Source organism: Girardinichthys multiradiatus, chromosome 18 (genome assembly GCF_021462225.1).
Source record: "Girardinichthys multiradiatus isolate DD_20200921_A chromosome 18, DD_fGirMul_XY1, whole genome shotgun sequence".
NCBI lineage: Eukaryota > Metazoa > Chordata > Actinopteri > Cyprinodontiformes > Goodeidae > Girardinichthys > Girardinichthys multiradiatus.
Window position 1 is genome coordinate 41,671,875 of NC_061810.1, and position 17,494 is coordinate 41,689,368.

General features: G+C 39.5%; 1 protein-coding gene across 3 annotated transcripts in view; it reads right to left on the minus strand.

The window, feature by feature from the left end:
* The window catches only part of ppp1r37 (protein phosphatase 1, regulatory subunit 37), a 53,404-nt gene extending 36,295 nt beyond the window's left edge, over window positions 1-17,109 (minus strand). For 2 of the 3 annotated variants that reach the window (XM_047391308.1, XM_047391309.1), the window contains exon 1: window positions 15,392-17,109. In XM_047391308.1, coding sequence (XP_047247264.1) covers window positions 15,392-16,145 — 754 coding nt within the window. In that variant the 5' untranslated portion in view covers window positions 16,146-17,109. The remainder of the gene's footprint in view (window positions 1-15,391) is intronic. The other variant, XM_047391307.1, reaches the window with a different exon arrangement.
* Between the last annotated feature and the right edge of the window lie 385 nt (window positions 17,110-17,494).

A 17,494-nucleotide genomic window follows, 5' to 3' on the forward strand; every position in this document is an offset into this window, starting at 1 on the left:
TGTGATATTCCTTGTATGAAGTAGCTATTTTAGTTACTGTACCTGTATGAAACCAGAACCAGCTGGGTTGATGTCCCAGGGCAAGGAAAAAACAGCTAGCAACAAGGGAGGCATAACAGTCATTCATTTTAAATCAATTACTCCACCTGAATAACAGGCAGGGCCGCAACAAGTAGGAGCACATGTGTGTGCAGCAGTGTTGTACCAACAATGTTACCAACAAAGCCCATCGCTGAACTTCCACACCTTAACTGTCTTGTTGTTATAAGGCATCAGGTGAGAACATGCAGTTTGAATAAAACACCGTTATATTACTAGTTATTGATATGGATATTTTGCCCTCAGTACACTGCGACTGAATATCATATTCTCTGCTTTACTTCCCTAAACTACTCTACTGGGACAGCTGGAGCTTATCCTTGAATCAGTGCTAATCAATCAATGGTAATCTGCAGAGAGGTTACCAGTCAGAGGAGCCATAGTCATGCAGCCAACAAAGGAGCCCCATAAACTTTGTTTGTATTTTTAAAGATACAATACCATGAGCATATTCTAGCATAGTAATGATTTATTGCACATTGCAATATGCCCAACTTATTTTTCCATAAGTTTAAAAGCACATATTCAATACTCATTTCATTCTTCTGCCATGTTTTTCACCAGAACTTTTTGTCCTGGTTTGTCAGTATTGTCACAAGAATTGGGTATCAGCATATTTTTGAATTTTTACATCAGCTAAAATTGCAAGACATCTCCTTTAAAGCCTTACAGCATTATAAGAAAGTTGCTGTTGAAGCCTTCTTTACCTCACAAAAACGTCAGCATAGACTGACCTACACTGTGCCGACCTAGGCTGTGATACCAGGCTACATTAATGCTACTGCAGCAAATGAGCAAACCATTTGCATGACACAATAAGTTAAAAATGCACAAATCTCTACTTCTATAAGGCCATGGTAGATGTTCAACTTCACTTTCATGTTCGTCAAACCGATCTTTCACCAGTCTTGCTGTGTGTATTGGTGCATTGGTTCGGTAGTCCTTGGCAGTGACGCGCCCATCTAGCACAAGTATTGAGCCAAGGGAATGCCCTGATATGGCAGCCCAAACCATCACGGATCCACCCCCATGTTTCACTCTGGGCATGCAACAGTCTGGGTGGTACGCTTCTTTGGGGCTTCTCCACACCGTAACTCTCCCGGATGTGGGGAAAACAGTAAAGGTGGACTCATCAGAGAACAATACATGTTCCACATTGTCCACAGCCCAAGATTTGCGCTCCTTGCACCATTGAAACCGACATTTGGCATTGGCATGAGTGACCAAAGGTTTGGCTATAGCAGTCCGTCCGTGTATATTGACTCTGTGGAGCTCCCGACGGACAGTTCTGGTGGAAACAGGAGAGTTGAGGTGCACATTTAATTCTGCCGTGATTTGGACAGCCGTGGTTATATGTTTTTTGGATACAATCCGGGTTAGAACCCGAACATCCCTTTCAGACAGCTTCCTCTTGCGTCCACAGTTAATCCTGTTGGATGTGGTTCGTCCTTCTTGGTGGTTTGCTGACATTACCCTGGATACCGTGGCTCTTGATACATCACAAAGACTTGCTGTCTTGGTCACAGATGCGCCAGCAAGACGTGCACCAACAATTTGTCCTCTTTTGAACTCTGGTATGTCACCCATAATGTTGTGTGCATTTCAATATTTTGAGCAAAACTGTGCTCTTACCCTGCTAATTGAACCTTCACACTCTGCTCTTACTGGTGCAATGTGCAATCAATGAAGACTGGCTACCAGTCCAATTTACCCATGAAACCTCCAACACTAAAATGACAGGTGTTTCAGTTTCATTGTCCAGCCCCTGTATGAGTTGAGCATTTCTTAAACAGAAAAAAAAACACACCAGAATAATCTTAAATGTTTAGCTTGCATTTTGAACCAGCTTTGTTATTCTCTTCAAGCCGACCACATTTCTACCTTCATCGCTCATCTGTTTCCATTGCTTGAAAACAAGTAAAACTAAAGGTTGCAACTTTGTCCCCTAACTCAAGCAACAAAAAGCAAAGGAACAACGTTAAACATTTTGTTGTATGCAGAAGAAAGAAAGATACAACCTACATTTTACGACAATGGTCATCCTGTGGAGGGATTCTTCAGAAGGCACACTGGCTATACTGGCCAGAAATCGATCCGAATTATTGTTCTTAAGTGGCTCTGATCGGAGATGAGTCCGTCAAATCCTGAAAATTTACATTTTCTCTGTTCATTACACGCAGAACTCCTAGCATTTTATGGCAGTAAATGCATTAACATATTTTCCAATGTAGTTTTAGTTGTGTATTCAGGAAAAGATTACAATTATGTTTAGTCTACAATCTTTGAATCCTCTAACAAGGAACATGTAGCCCATTTTTTATGTTGTGGTTAATGCTTGTTAAATACATTTTTTGAATCTAAACAAAAGTAACAACATTAATTCTATTTATGCTTCAGTCCTAAATCCAAAATCAGTATCGGCCCATAAAAGCCTGTCTGGATCATCCATACACAGCATGTCCTGCATGATCCCACCCTATAAAAGACTTAAGTAGCAAATGTGATGAACTCAGCCATGCTCCTGGAGGTGACAGCTGCTGACTTGTATTCTGTACAGATAGACAGCAGAGGTTTCAGCAGAGAATGTGGTAAAACAAAAGGTGACTTGCAAGCTAGTCATTTTCTACAGATAGCTAGCGGTTAAGGCGACCCCCCTACAACTGGCACCTATAAATCTTTTGGGGCTGTGGTATGGGAGAGAATCACTTTAAGTCGATCACCGCATTTATAAAATCAGACGACAGGACACAATAAACAATGTTGACAGTTTTGCCAGCAATTGAAAGAATTTTGCACCAACAAATAAGGTCAGATAGCACAGGTGGGAGCAGTTTCATGCCAGCATGGCTTAGAATAAAATGTACATTGCCTCACGCATATGGACTATGTGCACAGACCTAGCCACATTCACTTGGACTCCTGACAAAGATTTGCAAAAAGTCCAATAATAATAATATACCAAGCTTTAATTATTTCATTAGGTTGGGGAGGGGGTAGGGTGGTACAACAAACAATTCCTTAAAATTGGACTAGCTGAAACATTTCTTTGAATTAATGCTTTAAAAAATTCCTTGAAGAATAAATATGATCTGACACAGATGCCCACTTGCTTTAGTCACGACAACTAGACTACACGAGGATCCATGTTTATCCTGCCACCACGCACAGAGCAAGATGGTAAAGAAAGTTAAAAAATCTCCAAAGCTACAGTAAAGAAGTTATAATCTTGTGATTATCAAGTGTCTGTAACAACCATTATATGCCATCTACATGCTAACTGTTTATTTGGGAATGATGCAAACAAGACTTCGGTCCTACCATCACAGCCATAAAGATTTCCAGTTTGTCTCTACAAACTCTACTGGGACTTTTACATGGAACACTGTGGTTTGGTAAAATGAGAGGAAGTTTCAGCGTGTCAGTGACAAATGCTCCAGATGGCTGTAACGTAAAACAAAGAATGAATATCCGGGAGAGCACCTCATGCCCACTGTTAAGCACGGTGGACAATCTGTGGTGCTTGGGGGCTGTTTCTCTTTGAATGACATCATGAAATCTTTGAAATCCCAGGAGGATTTTCGATAACAAGGTGGTCTCTACCAATAAACTGAGAAGATGATGATCCAAAAAACACGTTGACACCAAGACAAAAGTGGTTCACCAGATACAGAAGAGGAACCAGGACATTGGATAGCCTTGAGAGATTATGCAAAGAGCACTGGCAAATACAGGTCCTTCTCAAAATATTAGCATATTGTGATAAAGTTCATTATTTTCCATAATGTCATGATGAAAATTTAACATTCATATATTTTAGATTCATTGCACACTAACTGAAATATTTCAGGTCTTTTATTGTCTTAATACGGAGGATTTTGGCATACAGCTCATGAAAACCCAAAATTCCTATCTCACAAAATTAGCATATTTCATCCGACCAATAAAAGAAAAGTGTTTTTAATACAAAAAACGTCAACCTTCAAATAATTATGTACAGTTATGCACTCAATACTTGGTCGGGAATCCTTTGGCAGAAATTACTGCTTCAATGCGGCGTGGCATGGAGGCAATCAGCCTGTGGCACTGCTGAGGTCTTATGGAGGCCCGGGATGCTTCGATAGCGGCCTTTAGCTCATCCAGAGTGTTGGGTCTTGAGTCTCTCAACGTTCTCTTCACAATATCCCACAGATTCTCTATGGGGTTCAGGTCAGGAGAGTTGGCAGGCCAATTGAGCACAGTGATACCATGGTCAGTAAACCATTTACCAGTGGTTTTGACACTGTGAGCAGGTGCCAGGTCGTGCTGAAAAATGAAATCTTCATCTCCATAAAGCTTTTCAGCAGATGGAAGCATGAAGTGCTCCAAAATCTCCTGATAGCTAGCTGCATTGACCCTGCCCTTGATAAAACACAGTGGACCAACACCAGCAGCTGACACGGCACCCCGGACCATCACTGACTGTGGGTACTTGACACTGGACTTCTGGCATTTTGGCATTTCCTTCTCCCCAGTCTTCCTCCAGACTCTGGTACCTTGATTTCTGAATGACATGCAGAATTTGCTTTCATCCGAAAAAAGTACTTTGGACCACTGAGCAACAGTCCAGTGCTGCTTCTCTGTAGCCCAGGTCTGGGGAATGCGGCACCTGTAGCCCATTTCCTGCACACACCTGTGCACGGTGGCTCTGGATGTTTCTACTCCAGACTCAGTCCACTGCTTCCGCAGGTCCCCCAAGGTCTGGAATCGGCCCTTCTCCACAATCTTCCTCAGGGTCCGGTCACCTCTTCTCGTTGTGCAGCGTTTTCTGCCACACTTTTTCCTTCCCACAGACTTCCCACTGAGGTGCCTTGATACAGCACTCTGGGAACAGCCTATTCGTACAGAAATTTCTTTCTGTGTCTTACCCTCTTGCTTGAGGGTGTCAATAGTGGCCTTCTGGACAGCAGTCAGGTCGGCAGTCTTACCCATGATTGGGGTTTTGAGTGATGAACCAGGCTGGGAGTTTTAAAGGCCTCAGGAATATTTTGCAGGTGTTTAGAGTTAACTTGTTGATTCAGATGATTAGGTTCATAGCTCGTTTAGAGACCCTTTTAATGATATGCTAATTTTGTGAGATAGGAATTTTGGGTTTTCATGAGCTGTATGCCAAAATCATCCGTATTAAGACAATAAAAGACCGGAAATATTTCAGTTAGTGTGCAATGAATCTAAAATATATGAATGTTAAATTTTCATCATGACATTATGGAAAATAATGAACTTTATCACAATATGCTAATATTTTGAGAAGGACCAGTATCTCTTTCTTTGTATGCTCCAACTTTGTGAAATGTTATAGGAGCTGCCTTTGTGGCAAAGGGAGGTTATACAAAGTATTTAAAAACAGAGGAATCAATAATTGTGCCAATGGGGATATTATGAAACACAAAAATTAAAGGATGGATTTGTCTGTGCCTCTCCACTAATGTACAGTAATTTCAATTTTCAGTACAACATTTTTCTAAAATATATAGAAGTGTTGGGACAAATGCAGCACCAGCCTCTAACTAACATGCAAACCTCAATGTGGAAAAAGAAAACCTCGCCCCCCTAATCTCCAGTCCAGTTTGCTGGCATTTCACACCACTGTGTTGTGTTGCGTGTTGTGGCAGCAGTGTCATTAACACATAGAAGCCAGCTGAATGGTTTGTCAGAAGTGTGGCAAAAAGACAGCTGAGCGTTTGTACAAGCTTGCAAGACAAGATTCTGATAAAAATTAAAAAAATAAAAGCATGTAATGATGGTTTGTATTTCATGAAGGTGCTGCTAAATGATTAAAGGTGGCATTTCCACCCAAGTCATTGCATTGAAACCCTGGACTGTATTTACCCTTACTTTAGGGAAATAAATTATTAATTTTGTGGACTGGGAAAGACATCTCTACTAAAAGACAGGTCTTGCAGATAACTGTACAACATGGTTCACAATGCATTTGCTTTCTTGCAAATATATCTAGACAGAGCAATTGCAGGTGGGCATTAAGTGTTAAAACATACATATGGAATCTTAGCATTTAGCAACACAACACTTTTTATGTCTAAGATTTTTTTGCTAAAAATATAAAAAACAACTTTCTTTGACCATTTCCATCAGTTTTCTTGACTATTATTCAATATTAAAGGTATTTTTGTGTAATGTGTAGACAATGCAGCCGTTTCTTGCTTGTGAGAGGAGCTAGCTGGAATGAGAGGGGAGAGCAAGGTATTCCTGTTTGACAAGGACAGAAGATTCTGACGTGACGACAGATCTATCATTAACAATGAACTCGTGACCTCCTTCTGTAACAGACTGTAATTTAATGTCACAACACAGACGGTTGCAAAGTCAAATGGCATGTTCGGCAGAAAGCAAACACAGACACACATTCTCTTCTGTAATTTACAAGATGCATGTGCTGCTTGCTTTCAGGAAGCCAAATAAGCCAAAAACATGTAACCCACAAATAGGAGACAACCAGTACAGTGATAATATCATCAGGCATGTTTGTTCGACAAAGATTAGCAGCATTCATATTCTTAGTAAAGCATCCTAATGTACCTAAGCACATTGGTTTGCTTTAATTACTGTGTCTGTATGAGGTCAGCTGGATAACCGTTACATCATAAATACACAATCAAATTTTTAGAATAATTAATGTTGGAATAAGGGCATGCTCCTGCATTGTTGAAAATAGATCATTTCTATCTCGAGTGCTGCAACATATTGTTGAAAACCGTTCATAAATTACCTCTAAACTTGAGACAAATTCTTTATCTAGCTAATGATCTGTCTGCGATGCTATAATTTGCAAAACATTACAGCCCTTAGACATTCTGCTCTGTATAGACAAAGGCAAATGCTACAGTACGATATAACGTGCCTGCAGTCGGGTGCTTTACAGCCATAATTACCTTATTAAGATGACGTGTGGTCCTTTTTTAGCTTTCAAATCATTACCGTCTATGTTTTTGGCAAACAGAAGTATTTCTTAAGGTTAATTTAATCTTTTTATGAACTTTCGAAGAGTTTAGTTGACATCTTTTAGAAAGCTGACCAGCAGTGTGCAGGGGCAGGTGAAGGGGAAGCAGTGCTGTGTTGCTTTAAACCCCATAATACCAAATCCCATTAAAGGAACATTAAACTGTAGATACAGCATGTTGGGTAATTTTAGTGGCTCTGAAACATTGATCCTGGAAAACAGCTTTTTCCGAAGATCTAGATCTGTCTCTGAGTTTTTTACCATTTCTTTAGATAAATGTTTTTTTTTTTTACTAAACAACTGATGAACACAACACCTGCAGAATCTGAAACCAAGCATAGTAACAATCACACCTTTAAAACCACTGCATTTTAGTCAAAAGTTTTATTTGGGCAAAACATTTACAATTAACAGCTTGGAAGTTAAAACGTTGTCTCTTATCTTAGCTTATCTTCATCAAATGTGTTTTCTTTTTTGTCAATTGTGGAAAAAAACCCTAAACATAAAATGTAGTAATTGTCATTGGCAGCTTATGCATATTCAATTATCTTTGTAATTGTTGGTGTCTGTGCACATATTCTACATGGAAGTATTTTCTCATGAGTCTATATATATATATATATATATATATATATATATATATATATATATACACACACACAACATTTCATGGGTTTTTGCTCCAATGACATGGTGTGTAGGCAGCACGCAGGCCCAAGGTCTTTGCCACTTGTAAAATGATTGGCTATCAATGTGAAAGGGTAATTTGCATTGCAAATAGTAGGACTTAAGATGAAACACAATAAATCTTCTCTGCGTTATAAAAAAAGGTAATTTTGCGTTTTTATGTGGAAACATTAGTTAAGTTCTTTTACGGTTTGCACTGAAGCTTTGCCTCGTCTGATACGAGGAGTTAAGGAAGATAAAAAAAAACCTGGGAAGAGAAATTAAAAGGACAGGGATCTATGCAGCATATGGAATTCCAGAAATCTCAGGATATGATGCAGTATTTGCCCTGGTCTAAGGAGAAAACAACCCTCAAGTCTTGGCGGAGAAAATTAAAAAAAGAAAACTGAAGAATTTTAAGCAACTCAGAATATCCATGCACTTTACCTTCCTTTTAGGGAGGGTATGGGAACAAAAACAAAGATCATTTTTACCCGTGGTACTGTTGTTTGCTGGTCTTTATCCATCTCAGTCCCACATGTTTGCATGCTTGTTGATACCACAGAACCTGACAACAAAGCAGGAAACTAGAGTATGGAAATTTGACACCCCAGCTGCTACCTTCAGCTCCCCTGAAATGCTCTCCTCTTAAACCAAGTGTTTATTTTAAATGGCAAACTGGATCGAGTTTACTCCTTAGAAACTCCTTTTATGGTTCAAATGAAGGCAGAAATCTGCCTCTCTGCATTCCCATCTAACTTATTCTTTCCCCAGAGCTTACAACAGAAACTCACTGTGTGGCTTCAACTAAACTATCGCTGTTGTTTCTGATGGATCTTATTGGAACGAGAGTCAACAAAGCTGACATTAGATCTGAAAACTAATGGTCCAGAACGATCGGGGGGGTGGGGGGGGGGGGTCTATTGTACCACCATGCGTACTCCTAATGAAGCCAGGGGAGCTTTCAGATAATATCGTTGCAACTGATAATACAGGCCTGAACTTTATTTTGATCGTAATCATAAACTTTGAAAAAAGAAAGATTAAGGAAGACTATTAAGAAATATTAAAACATAAAAAAACTCTTCTTTAGATATTTCAAATGTGGCTGAGCAGATGACTCAGGAAGCTTTTAATATACAGATATGTATATTCACTTCCTTTGTAGTTAAAACAACAGCATCTGTCATAAAACCTTTAGATGCAAAAGCTAAAGCCAGAGAATAACAAATTGGCAAAACTGTAAAGGTCAGTCATTTGGTGACAACCTGATCAAAGTGCATTTCATTAGCTCAAGATGAAGGGAAAAGAAAAATATGCACACTGAAACTGCATGCAGCTCCAGTAGAATTATATCAAAACTACGACAATGGTCCAAACCATTTGGTCTTTAGTGACCCTTTAAATGAGCCTTAACAAATGAATAAAATAACATAATTTGTTGAGGTACTTGGACTAATGGCTTACTGTCTGGGATTTTATATTAAAAACTTGGGAGACAAAATATATCAGCATTAACACCGGTAATAACCAGTTAGCTTGTAGATGCCGATATCAGTCAGTTTCTAAAACATATCGGAAACGGTCTGATAAGTAAAACTGGGCCGATATTAATAACCGATGTTTATTTCCGTCTTGTTGCCCTATGTGTATGTGTTTTGGGATGGGGAGAAGAGAGGGTTGGCCAGGTGGTATTTATTTCGTCACGTGACAATGATGGCGATGCAGAGAAGGACTGTGGGGTGTTTAACACATACAGAGAAGCAATGTCAGCAGCGTGGTCATTTGGGAAATATATAATAAACAATATCAATAAATATATATTAAAACAGCAATATTTATCTATATCGGCCAACATTTTCACATCGGTGCATCTCTAATAGAGATGAATGAAATTCTTTCCATCTGAGTAATTGTCCACTCATTTATTATCTTAACATACAGAGTCAATGTTACAAATCACTTTCCAATTGTTCAGAAAGAAGTGTGTCAGTAACTGGTTGCTAATGGGTTTGATATTTTTCTTAGGTAACCACATAAACTTGATAAAATATCAGCAAATAAAAAAAAAAGTGTGCTAGATTCTCTCAAGAGATATTGTCCACTTAACAAGCGAGAAATCAGAAATGTAGGAGTCCTGATGCGATGTACCAATTAAGGCATTTTTCTACAGTAGGCAATTTTTTGTCAGTACCCACAGTGTCGGCCAGCAATCATTTGGCAAGAAGTTTTCAAAATTACAGCCTTTTTTCATGTGCACAACGTTTAAAGCTTTAATGTAGGTTAAGCACATTATTTTACTGATCTAACAAATCTTTTTGTTAGATCGTTTTTAATCTAACAATCTAAGTGTTTCCCCCCTTCATAAGGATGTTCGATAGTAAAATCACATCCCCTACTCTGTATGCTGTCCCCTGACAGTTGTTGTTGGGAGTTAAGAGCTGCAAAAAGAGCAGCTGAAACACCAGTCATTCAATTTTATGACAAAGAAAAAAAAAACTAACTGAACAACTCCAGGCTTTGTCATGATTAACTGGACCAGCACTGAAATACAGTATGAACTGAATTATCACTGAGTCATCTCAAAACAGAAATAAAACATGTTAGCATTGACCTAATATTTCAGCAAACTGTCCCACAGTGAAACATCAAAAGCATGATCAAGTATTGAGCTTCTGGAAGACTGTAGCTGCATGTGTCAAGTAAGATAAATATATAGTTATTTTTTTCTCCCCTACGTTTCTTCTAAATCCTTGTGATTTATCTTATCTAGTTCCTCCTACTTCACTGCGTGAAACATTTCTAAAGTATTGATAATGATAAACTGTGCTGTCAGGTCCTCACGTGTTATTCCTGAGCCTGCCGTAAATCCCGTTTCCCCAGCGACAGCCTGCGTCAAATACTAAGGCCTCCATACATAGGTTGCGCGCTTAACCCCTGCACCACCGTCGTCGTGCCCCTTTAGGCCAATTTATAAGTTACCTTTTCTCTCCAAAATATTAGAGAAGGTGGTTTACCTCCAATTACAGGAACATCTACAGCTTCATGGGATTACTGAGAAAATTCAGTCTGGTTTTAAATCATGTCACAGCACAGAAACAGCACTTCTTAAAGTTTTAATGATCTGCTTTTAAGTGCAGACTAACTGGTTACTTTGCTGTTTTGCTTTTACTTTACTACCTGCTGCTTTTGACACACCATGATATTTTAGTATCACATCTGGACCAGTTGGTGTGAAGGGCACACTGCTGGTTCTGCTCCTACCCGTCTGGCAGATGCTTCTCTGTCCAGTTGGGTCGGCTTTCCTCCGCTAATGCTCCTCTGAATAGTGGTGTTCCTCAAGGCTCCATATTAGGACCTCTTCCGTTCTCCATTTATCTGCTTCCTCTGGAGTCCATTTGTAGAAAGTATAATTTGTCTTGCCATTGTTTTGTGGATGATGTACAAATTAATCTCCCGCTTAGTGGAAGCCAGTCAATAGGAAAACCTTTTAAACTGTTTAAAGGACATGGATGGAGCTTAACTTCCTTTACTTGGATGGAAAAAAGACTCACTAAAATCAAACCCTATCTACCTATTAGTGCCCTTAAAAGGGTGAGCTCTCTCTATACTTGGATGGACAACTCTATTCTTCACCGCCTGCAGCTGGTCCAAAACGCTTATGCCCGGTTAAAGGCGACGTGAGCACATTACTCCGATATTCCAAGCATTACTCCCATCAGAACTCTGAGGTCAGATAACCTGCTGCCTTTGATGTTCTTAGGACTCGTCTCATGAGCCGAGGAGACAGAACCTACTCTGTTGTGGCTCCCACTCACTGTTAGGATGGCCAACACCTTGAATGCTTTAAAATCTCTTTTAAAGGCTTATCCTTTTAACTTGGCTATAACTCCAGTTCAGCACAAGTATCAGGTTGGGTTTATTAATAGCTTTGTATTTTCTTATCTTTTTACTGTTTTAACTGGTCTTACTCTATTAGTTTTACTGTAGTTGCATTGCTTATTTAATATTTTTTGTTTTATTTTATGGACCTGTACAGCACTTTGGGTGTGTAAAGCACTCTAAAAATAAAGTCAGATTGATTAAATAATCGACGGACAAAAGGTTATCCTGTAAAAAAAGCCTGTTAGTACTGTAGTTTTGGAAAGGTATTTGGCAATTATTGCAGACCATGTAATACTGGTATGTAAAGTGTAATTTTACCGCAGAACTTTAGGCATTTAAATGGCAGTGATTTCAATAAAATAATGGACTGGGACTCTGTATCAAATGCCTTCTTAAATGACTCGAATTGGTACCGGGTACAATAAAAATATCCGGATCAACACATTCCTACAGAAATGTTCTGTTTGGTTCACTTTATGTACCAGTACAGTAAAATAAGTAAACATTTCTAACAGTTAACATATATACTTTCTAGAATTGATTGCTGATCTCTTTGGGATCGCAGTAGAACTTCTACTGTACTTGCATGATATTTCTAGAATGCCTGTATTGATTTCACATTCAGCAAAAAATGCAAGCTTGACAAAACGTGATCAACTTCACAGCCGTCAGCTGACTTTCTGCATTTATATCAAAACTAAATCAGGAAGAACTTTGGAACGTAAACAAGTTACAAGATAATAGGTGTTAGGATATTTAACTGTTTGCTGTGTGTTTCACAAAGCCCAGAAAACCCAGTTAATGGGATGGACTTTTCCCCTCCTGCAAACTCTAGCAACTGGTATTTTATTTTAAACTAACCTGACCACATGATATGAGCGGAGCTTAAAGCAGCTTTGCTATTTACATTTATTCAACATGGTATTATGGTCTGCTAGAACAGAATTGACAGCAACAAGCAGCTGTGTGTGCTTGGGTGAATGGTTGAGAACCTGTCTGTTTTTCTCAGCTGCCGTTTGATCATTTGAAGTGTTCTTCTTGCAGAAGATGTAATTATGAGGTCAGGAGCATACTCTACACCGTATGTGGTCTTCTCAAACTGCAGCCAACTGTGTAACCGTCAACGGCAGTCACATTACTGTGAGCAAACAACAGTTTTCAGATTAGGCCTGCAAAGGCTGTTTAGTAAATGGTGTCCTTTGTTGATGCTAGATGAAAGAACGTGTGAGTCACACACAAATTTCCAGCTTGGTGACTATGAAGCTACTGTGCTCCTGTCTGTAGGAGGGACTGGTGTCCAAAATCTAAAAAATCAACAACAAACAAACCTTGTATCAGCTGTTCAGCTTAAAATAAAAGCAAAACGTAAAAATGAACAGAGAAATCTAAAATAATTAGATCTTACATAAAGCAATTTTCTACAAATAACTGTTGGACATATAATATTAAGCTGGCCTTCATTGCAATGCCAAACACTGGGTAGCTGATGTGTCAAAGTAAAGGCGAGGCCACATCCTTAAGAGTTTTCCAATGTGTGCGTTCACTAAACAAACCGGAACCTACTGTGGTAAAATGGCACACCTCAAGGAGTGGAGGGATTCACTCAATGCTCTCACTGCAAGCTGAACAGGCCTCCTTAGATGAACAGCTGTGCTTTGGTTATTGAGACTGAAGCAAAGCCAGAAAACCTAGTTTGGTCTTTATCTATTAGAACATGTTTAAAAAAGGGGTGGGGGTTCGGGAGCTACCTGAGGATTAAACAGAGGACTGACAATGCAACAGCTTTAAGAAAACACAAAGGAGTAATTCCCTTTAAGACTGGCACATTAACACACCTCCTGAGAGTAAATGACAGCATTCATCCACCCATCTTAATTTTAACGGACAACGCCAAATATGTCAGGGAACGTTTCAAACTAGTGCTGCATGATAATAGGAAAACTTCACTTTATGATGACAATATTTCTAATAAATAACCCACATTTTCTTCATTACTCTATACCATCAAAATCTCCTCATCCCTCTCCCTGAGCTTTCTGATCATTAAATCTGTATCAGTTGAGGTGATAACACACAGTGAAAGCTGACAAATATATTATTGGACAACAGGGGTTCAATGCACATACGTTAAAATGTTATATATATCCTACCCAATATTGTCTCCAAGCAGTCCTTTGCAGCTGCAGTATTGCACACACTTATATTGCGAGGATGATTATAATTTAATATATTAATCGGCTCTGTTTTAAACCGGGTGTTGGCATCCTTGCGGGAGTTATATATCCCCGGAGTAAATACATGAAAATTTAAAACGGAAGTGTATAACATAACATAATCTAATCGAATGTAATTTATTCAAAAAAGACAATTATTGGCTTTCCTGCTAAAATAGAACGTATTGATTATAGCAGTTATAACATTTTTATTTATAAAATGTACTGATAAACAGATCCGTACAAACATTTAGAATAAGCTACGCCTGATTTAGCAGTAGTTCTACGGTGCAGTTCTGCTCTTAAAAAGCGTATCACCAGTATAAAAACTGAGATTCATAGGTTTAGTTGGCCTGCCTACTCTAGAAGCCACATTGAAGTGGGCTGCTTTATAGACATGCCTGTTAACTTACAAACTTTACCATTAAAACAATATGATCCTAAAAACAGTGACGAGCAATACTCCTTTAGTTTTAAAAGTAGGATTATGCATGTTTTTTCTGCAACTAGAAACAATTCCAACCAACCTAATGTCTTTTTTGTTAAGGGCAAAGTGTAGTGGCCTTCTTTCAGCCAGCTGACTGGAATGAGGGGGAGGGAGAGCACTCCTTTACCCTGTCATCCACTGGAGAAAACGTCAAGTTACACAGACATCATTCTGTTGCATTTCATTAAACTGACTTCACACTGTAAGAACATTGTGACAGAAAATCTTTAGTGGTTTTAGAATTCTAATTCCTTAAAACCTTGGTATATGATGACATATTACATGGCCAAAACCCAATGCAAATTATGGCTAATTAGACTGGAGCTAGATGAAGAAATTTCTGTTAAAACTAGAAATGCTCATCACAACTAATCAGCTAGAGATTGAAATCTAAAAAAGTTCAGTTAAAATTTGAAATCTTCCAATCAGACCCCAAAGAAAGTTAGAAATTGGTGTTGGCCAGGAAAAGACTGATGGGTGTATGGAAGTAAAATAGTCTCATTAGAATCAGACATTTTTTAGACATTGAATTTCTAACACTCAATTTTTATCCTGTGCAATTATGTGATTTTTTTTTGTACTTCGGCAGTACTTTGTACTTTTTTGTAATTCGGCAGCAAAAATGTCACCTGCAGACATTCGCTCAAGCCAAACCAATCACCACTAAATCGAGTCAAGCGGTTGAAAATGCATCTTAACGTTGGATGCCACCCGCCCAAACAAGTCCAAGAAGGTCGAGCGGCTTTTAGCCAATCAAGTTACGCTCATTTGATCTCATTTTGATTCACCAGTTCGCTTCTTGAATTTTCTCTGGTGAATTTTAAGTCCAAAAAAAAAAAAAAAAATCACATACATAATTGCACAGGATAAAAATTCAGCGTTAGAAATTCAATGTCTGATTCTAATGAAACTATTTTGCTTCCATAATTGGTGCATCTCTTGTTACATCCCTGGTGTACTGACATTCAAAAAATCTTTACCAGCAGCACAATAAATAGAAGGGTAATTTACACATACAGAAATGCAGAAAATGACAAGTATTACCATGTCTCCAGGGGTCCTTTGGCTCCACCGCTCCAGAAACTATACCCTCATCTGAAGGAAATGTCACCCGTTTTCCACTCTGTTTTTGTTTCTCTTCCCCCTCCTCCACCAAGGGATACAGTCCAGCTTGATCAGCAGCAGAAGCCTCTGTGCTGCATGTCTGGTTTGAATTTGCCTGGCCTTCTGGAATCCTGCCAGCTGGGACATCCTGAGGACTGGACTTGGAGCCCAAAATATTATGTGAGATTGATGTAACATTTACTGGTTCAGCCTCCAGCACCCCACTCTCATCGAGGCTCAGATCCACCCCGATGTCCATGTCCACACCATTGTCTCCTACCTCCACAACTGCTTGTGTGGAGTTACTGTCCCTTTCCTCCTTCATGCTCACCTCTTCTATAACAGTCTTGTGCTGCTCATCATTAGATGAGATCAAGTCACTGGGATTATCTACAGCAGGGGTGTCCAGGGCACAGCTCTTTTTGTTTCCATTGACTTCATCAATTTCCAGTGTGTCTTGTGCCTGTAGGTTATCTTCCTCAGCAGTCTGGAGATTGTCAGTAAGCTGAGGCATCAGGTAGGTTTCAGAGGACTCTGTGGAAATACTGGCTTGTTTTTGGGAGTTACTGTCTGTCATCAGTTCGGAAATACGAGGGGTGACCCCTTCTGTGTTGTTGGTAGTGTTATGATCATCGTCCACACTGGCTTTTGTCTTGACATTACACAAATCTAGACGCTGCTCTTCGAAATTCATGTTTACATCTCAGCTTGCAACGGTGGCAAACCGTATGGACACAAGGTAAAACAGTGACGACGGACCACCTGAAACGGTTATATCTGCTTTAAAGCTGGTGAGAACCCCGTTTTGGTCATTCACCGGAAAGAATAAATCTCAAGTGCGTGAGAAATTTCTAGCCATACTTGTTATATGTTGTTGTTTTGGATATGACAATAATAAACTTAAAAAAAAACAATCGTCAAAATGTAACTTTGCTGCATCCTCATAAACCAACTAAATAAAGTGCAATTTTATTTAAATGCCACTAACAACGACTCGTTTATTTCTGTGCAAAACGCTACTGTTGTCTGTAATGGTTCATAAAAAACAAATTAGATAACCTAACTATCAACGGCCAGGTAAGCGCTAAATTTCTGGGAGTCCTGTCCTATTACTCCGTTTGGGAAGCGACGTCGTCAACATATTACCAGCAGAAATAAACAGGACCAGGCCAATCTACTAAAACGAACAGGTCGCCCGGGGAGCTTACGGAGCCAAGTCATCAACGTGAATTAAAGCGAGCTACCGCTATGCTAGCTTGCTAAAGTTGTTGTCCAACAATGACGTCCAGGCCTGAGTGCGGTAGCATGCCTGCTTCTTTACACCAACCCGCCCGTTTCTCCAAGTTCATTCTTCCGTGGCAATAAGAAGAAATATATTCCCTCCGTAGCTCTTGGTCTCACCCTCTGTCGTGGCGCAACTCTCTGCTCGCATCACAACCCTCAGCCAGCGGCGGCGGTAGCAGCGGCGGAAAAAACAGGCGTCTCACACCGAGCAATGAACATGCCTCTGAGGCTAAGCTCGGCGCTCAGGAAACGTGCCGGGACAACCGGAGCTTGCTATTGGAAGATTATGGTTGCGATATTCCCAACATCCAGCTCTTGGCGGTATCCCAGGCTCCGGGAGGAGTCAACTGAGCTTGTTTTTTTCTCCAACGTTCCTCTTGGCTAGCCTGTTGAAGTCCAACAACTGTTTGTTGTGCACTCGTCCTACGTCAGCACGTAGCTACACGTAAACACGGTACGTTTAGCCAACGCACGTGTATGGCAAGCAAATGTATTACATAATAGTCAATGTTCTTTGAAGAGAAAATTAACATTTCTGCTCTTTCCTGACGCAATACTTCTGGACATGCTATACTTATTCAGTTGATGTAGCCTATAAATCAGGTGCTTAAGTTTTATGATCGTGGCAAGGCAAGTTTATTTGTATATCATCAGTTATACACAAGGCAATTCAACACCCTTAACAGGAAAAGAAAAGAAAAGAAAAGGAAAGAAAAATAAATTTTAAGAAGAATTACATTGAAAGAACTGTTCAAGTTT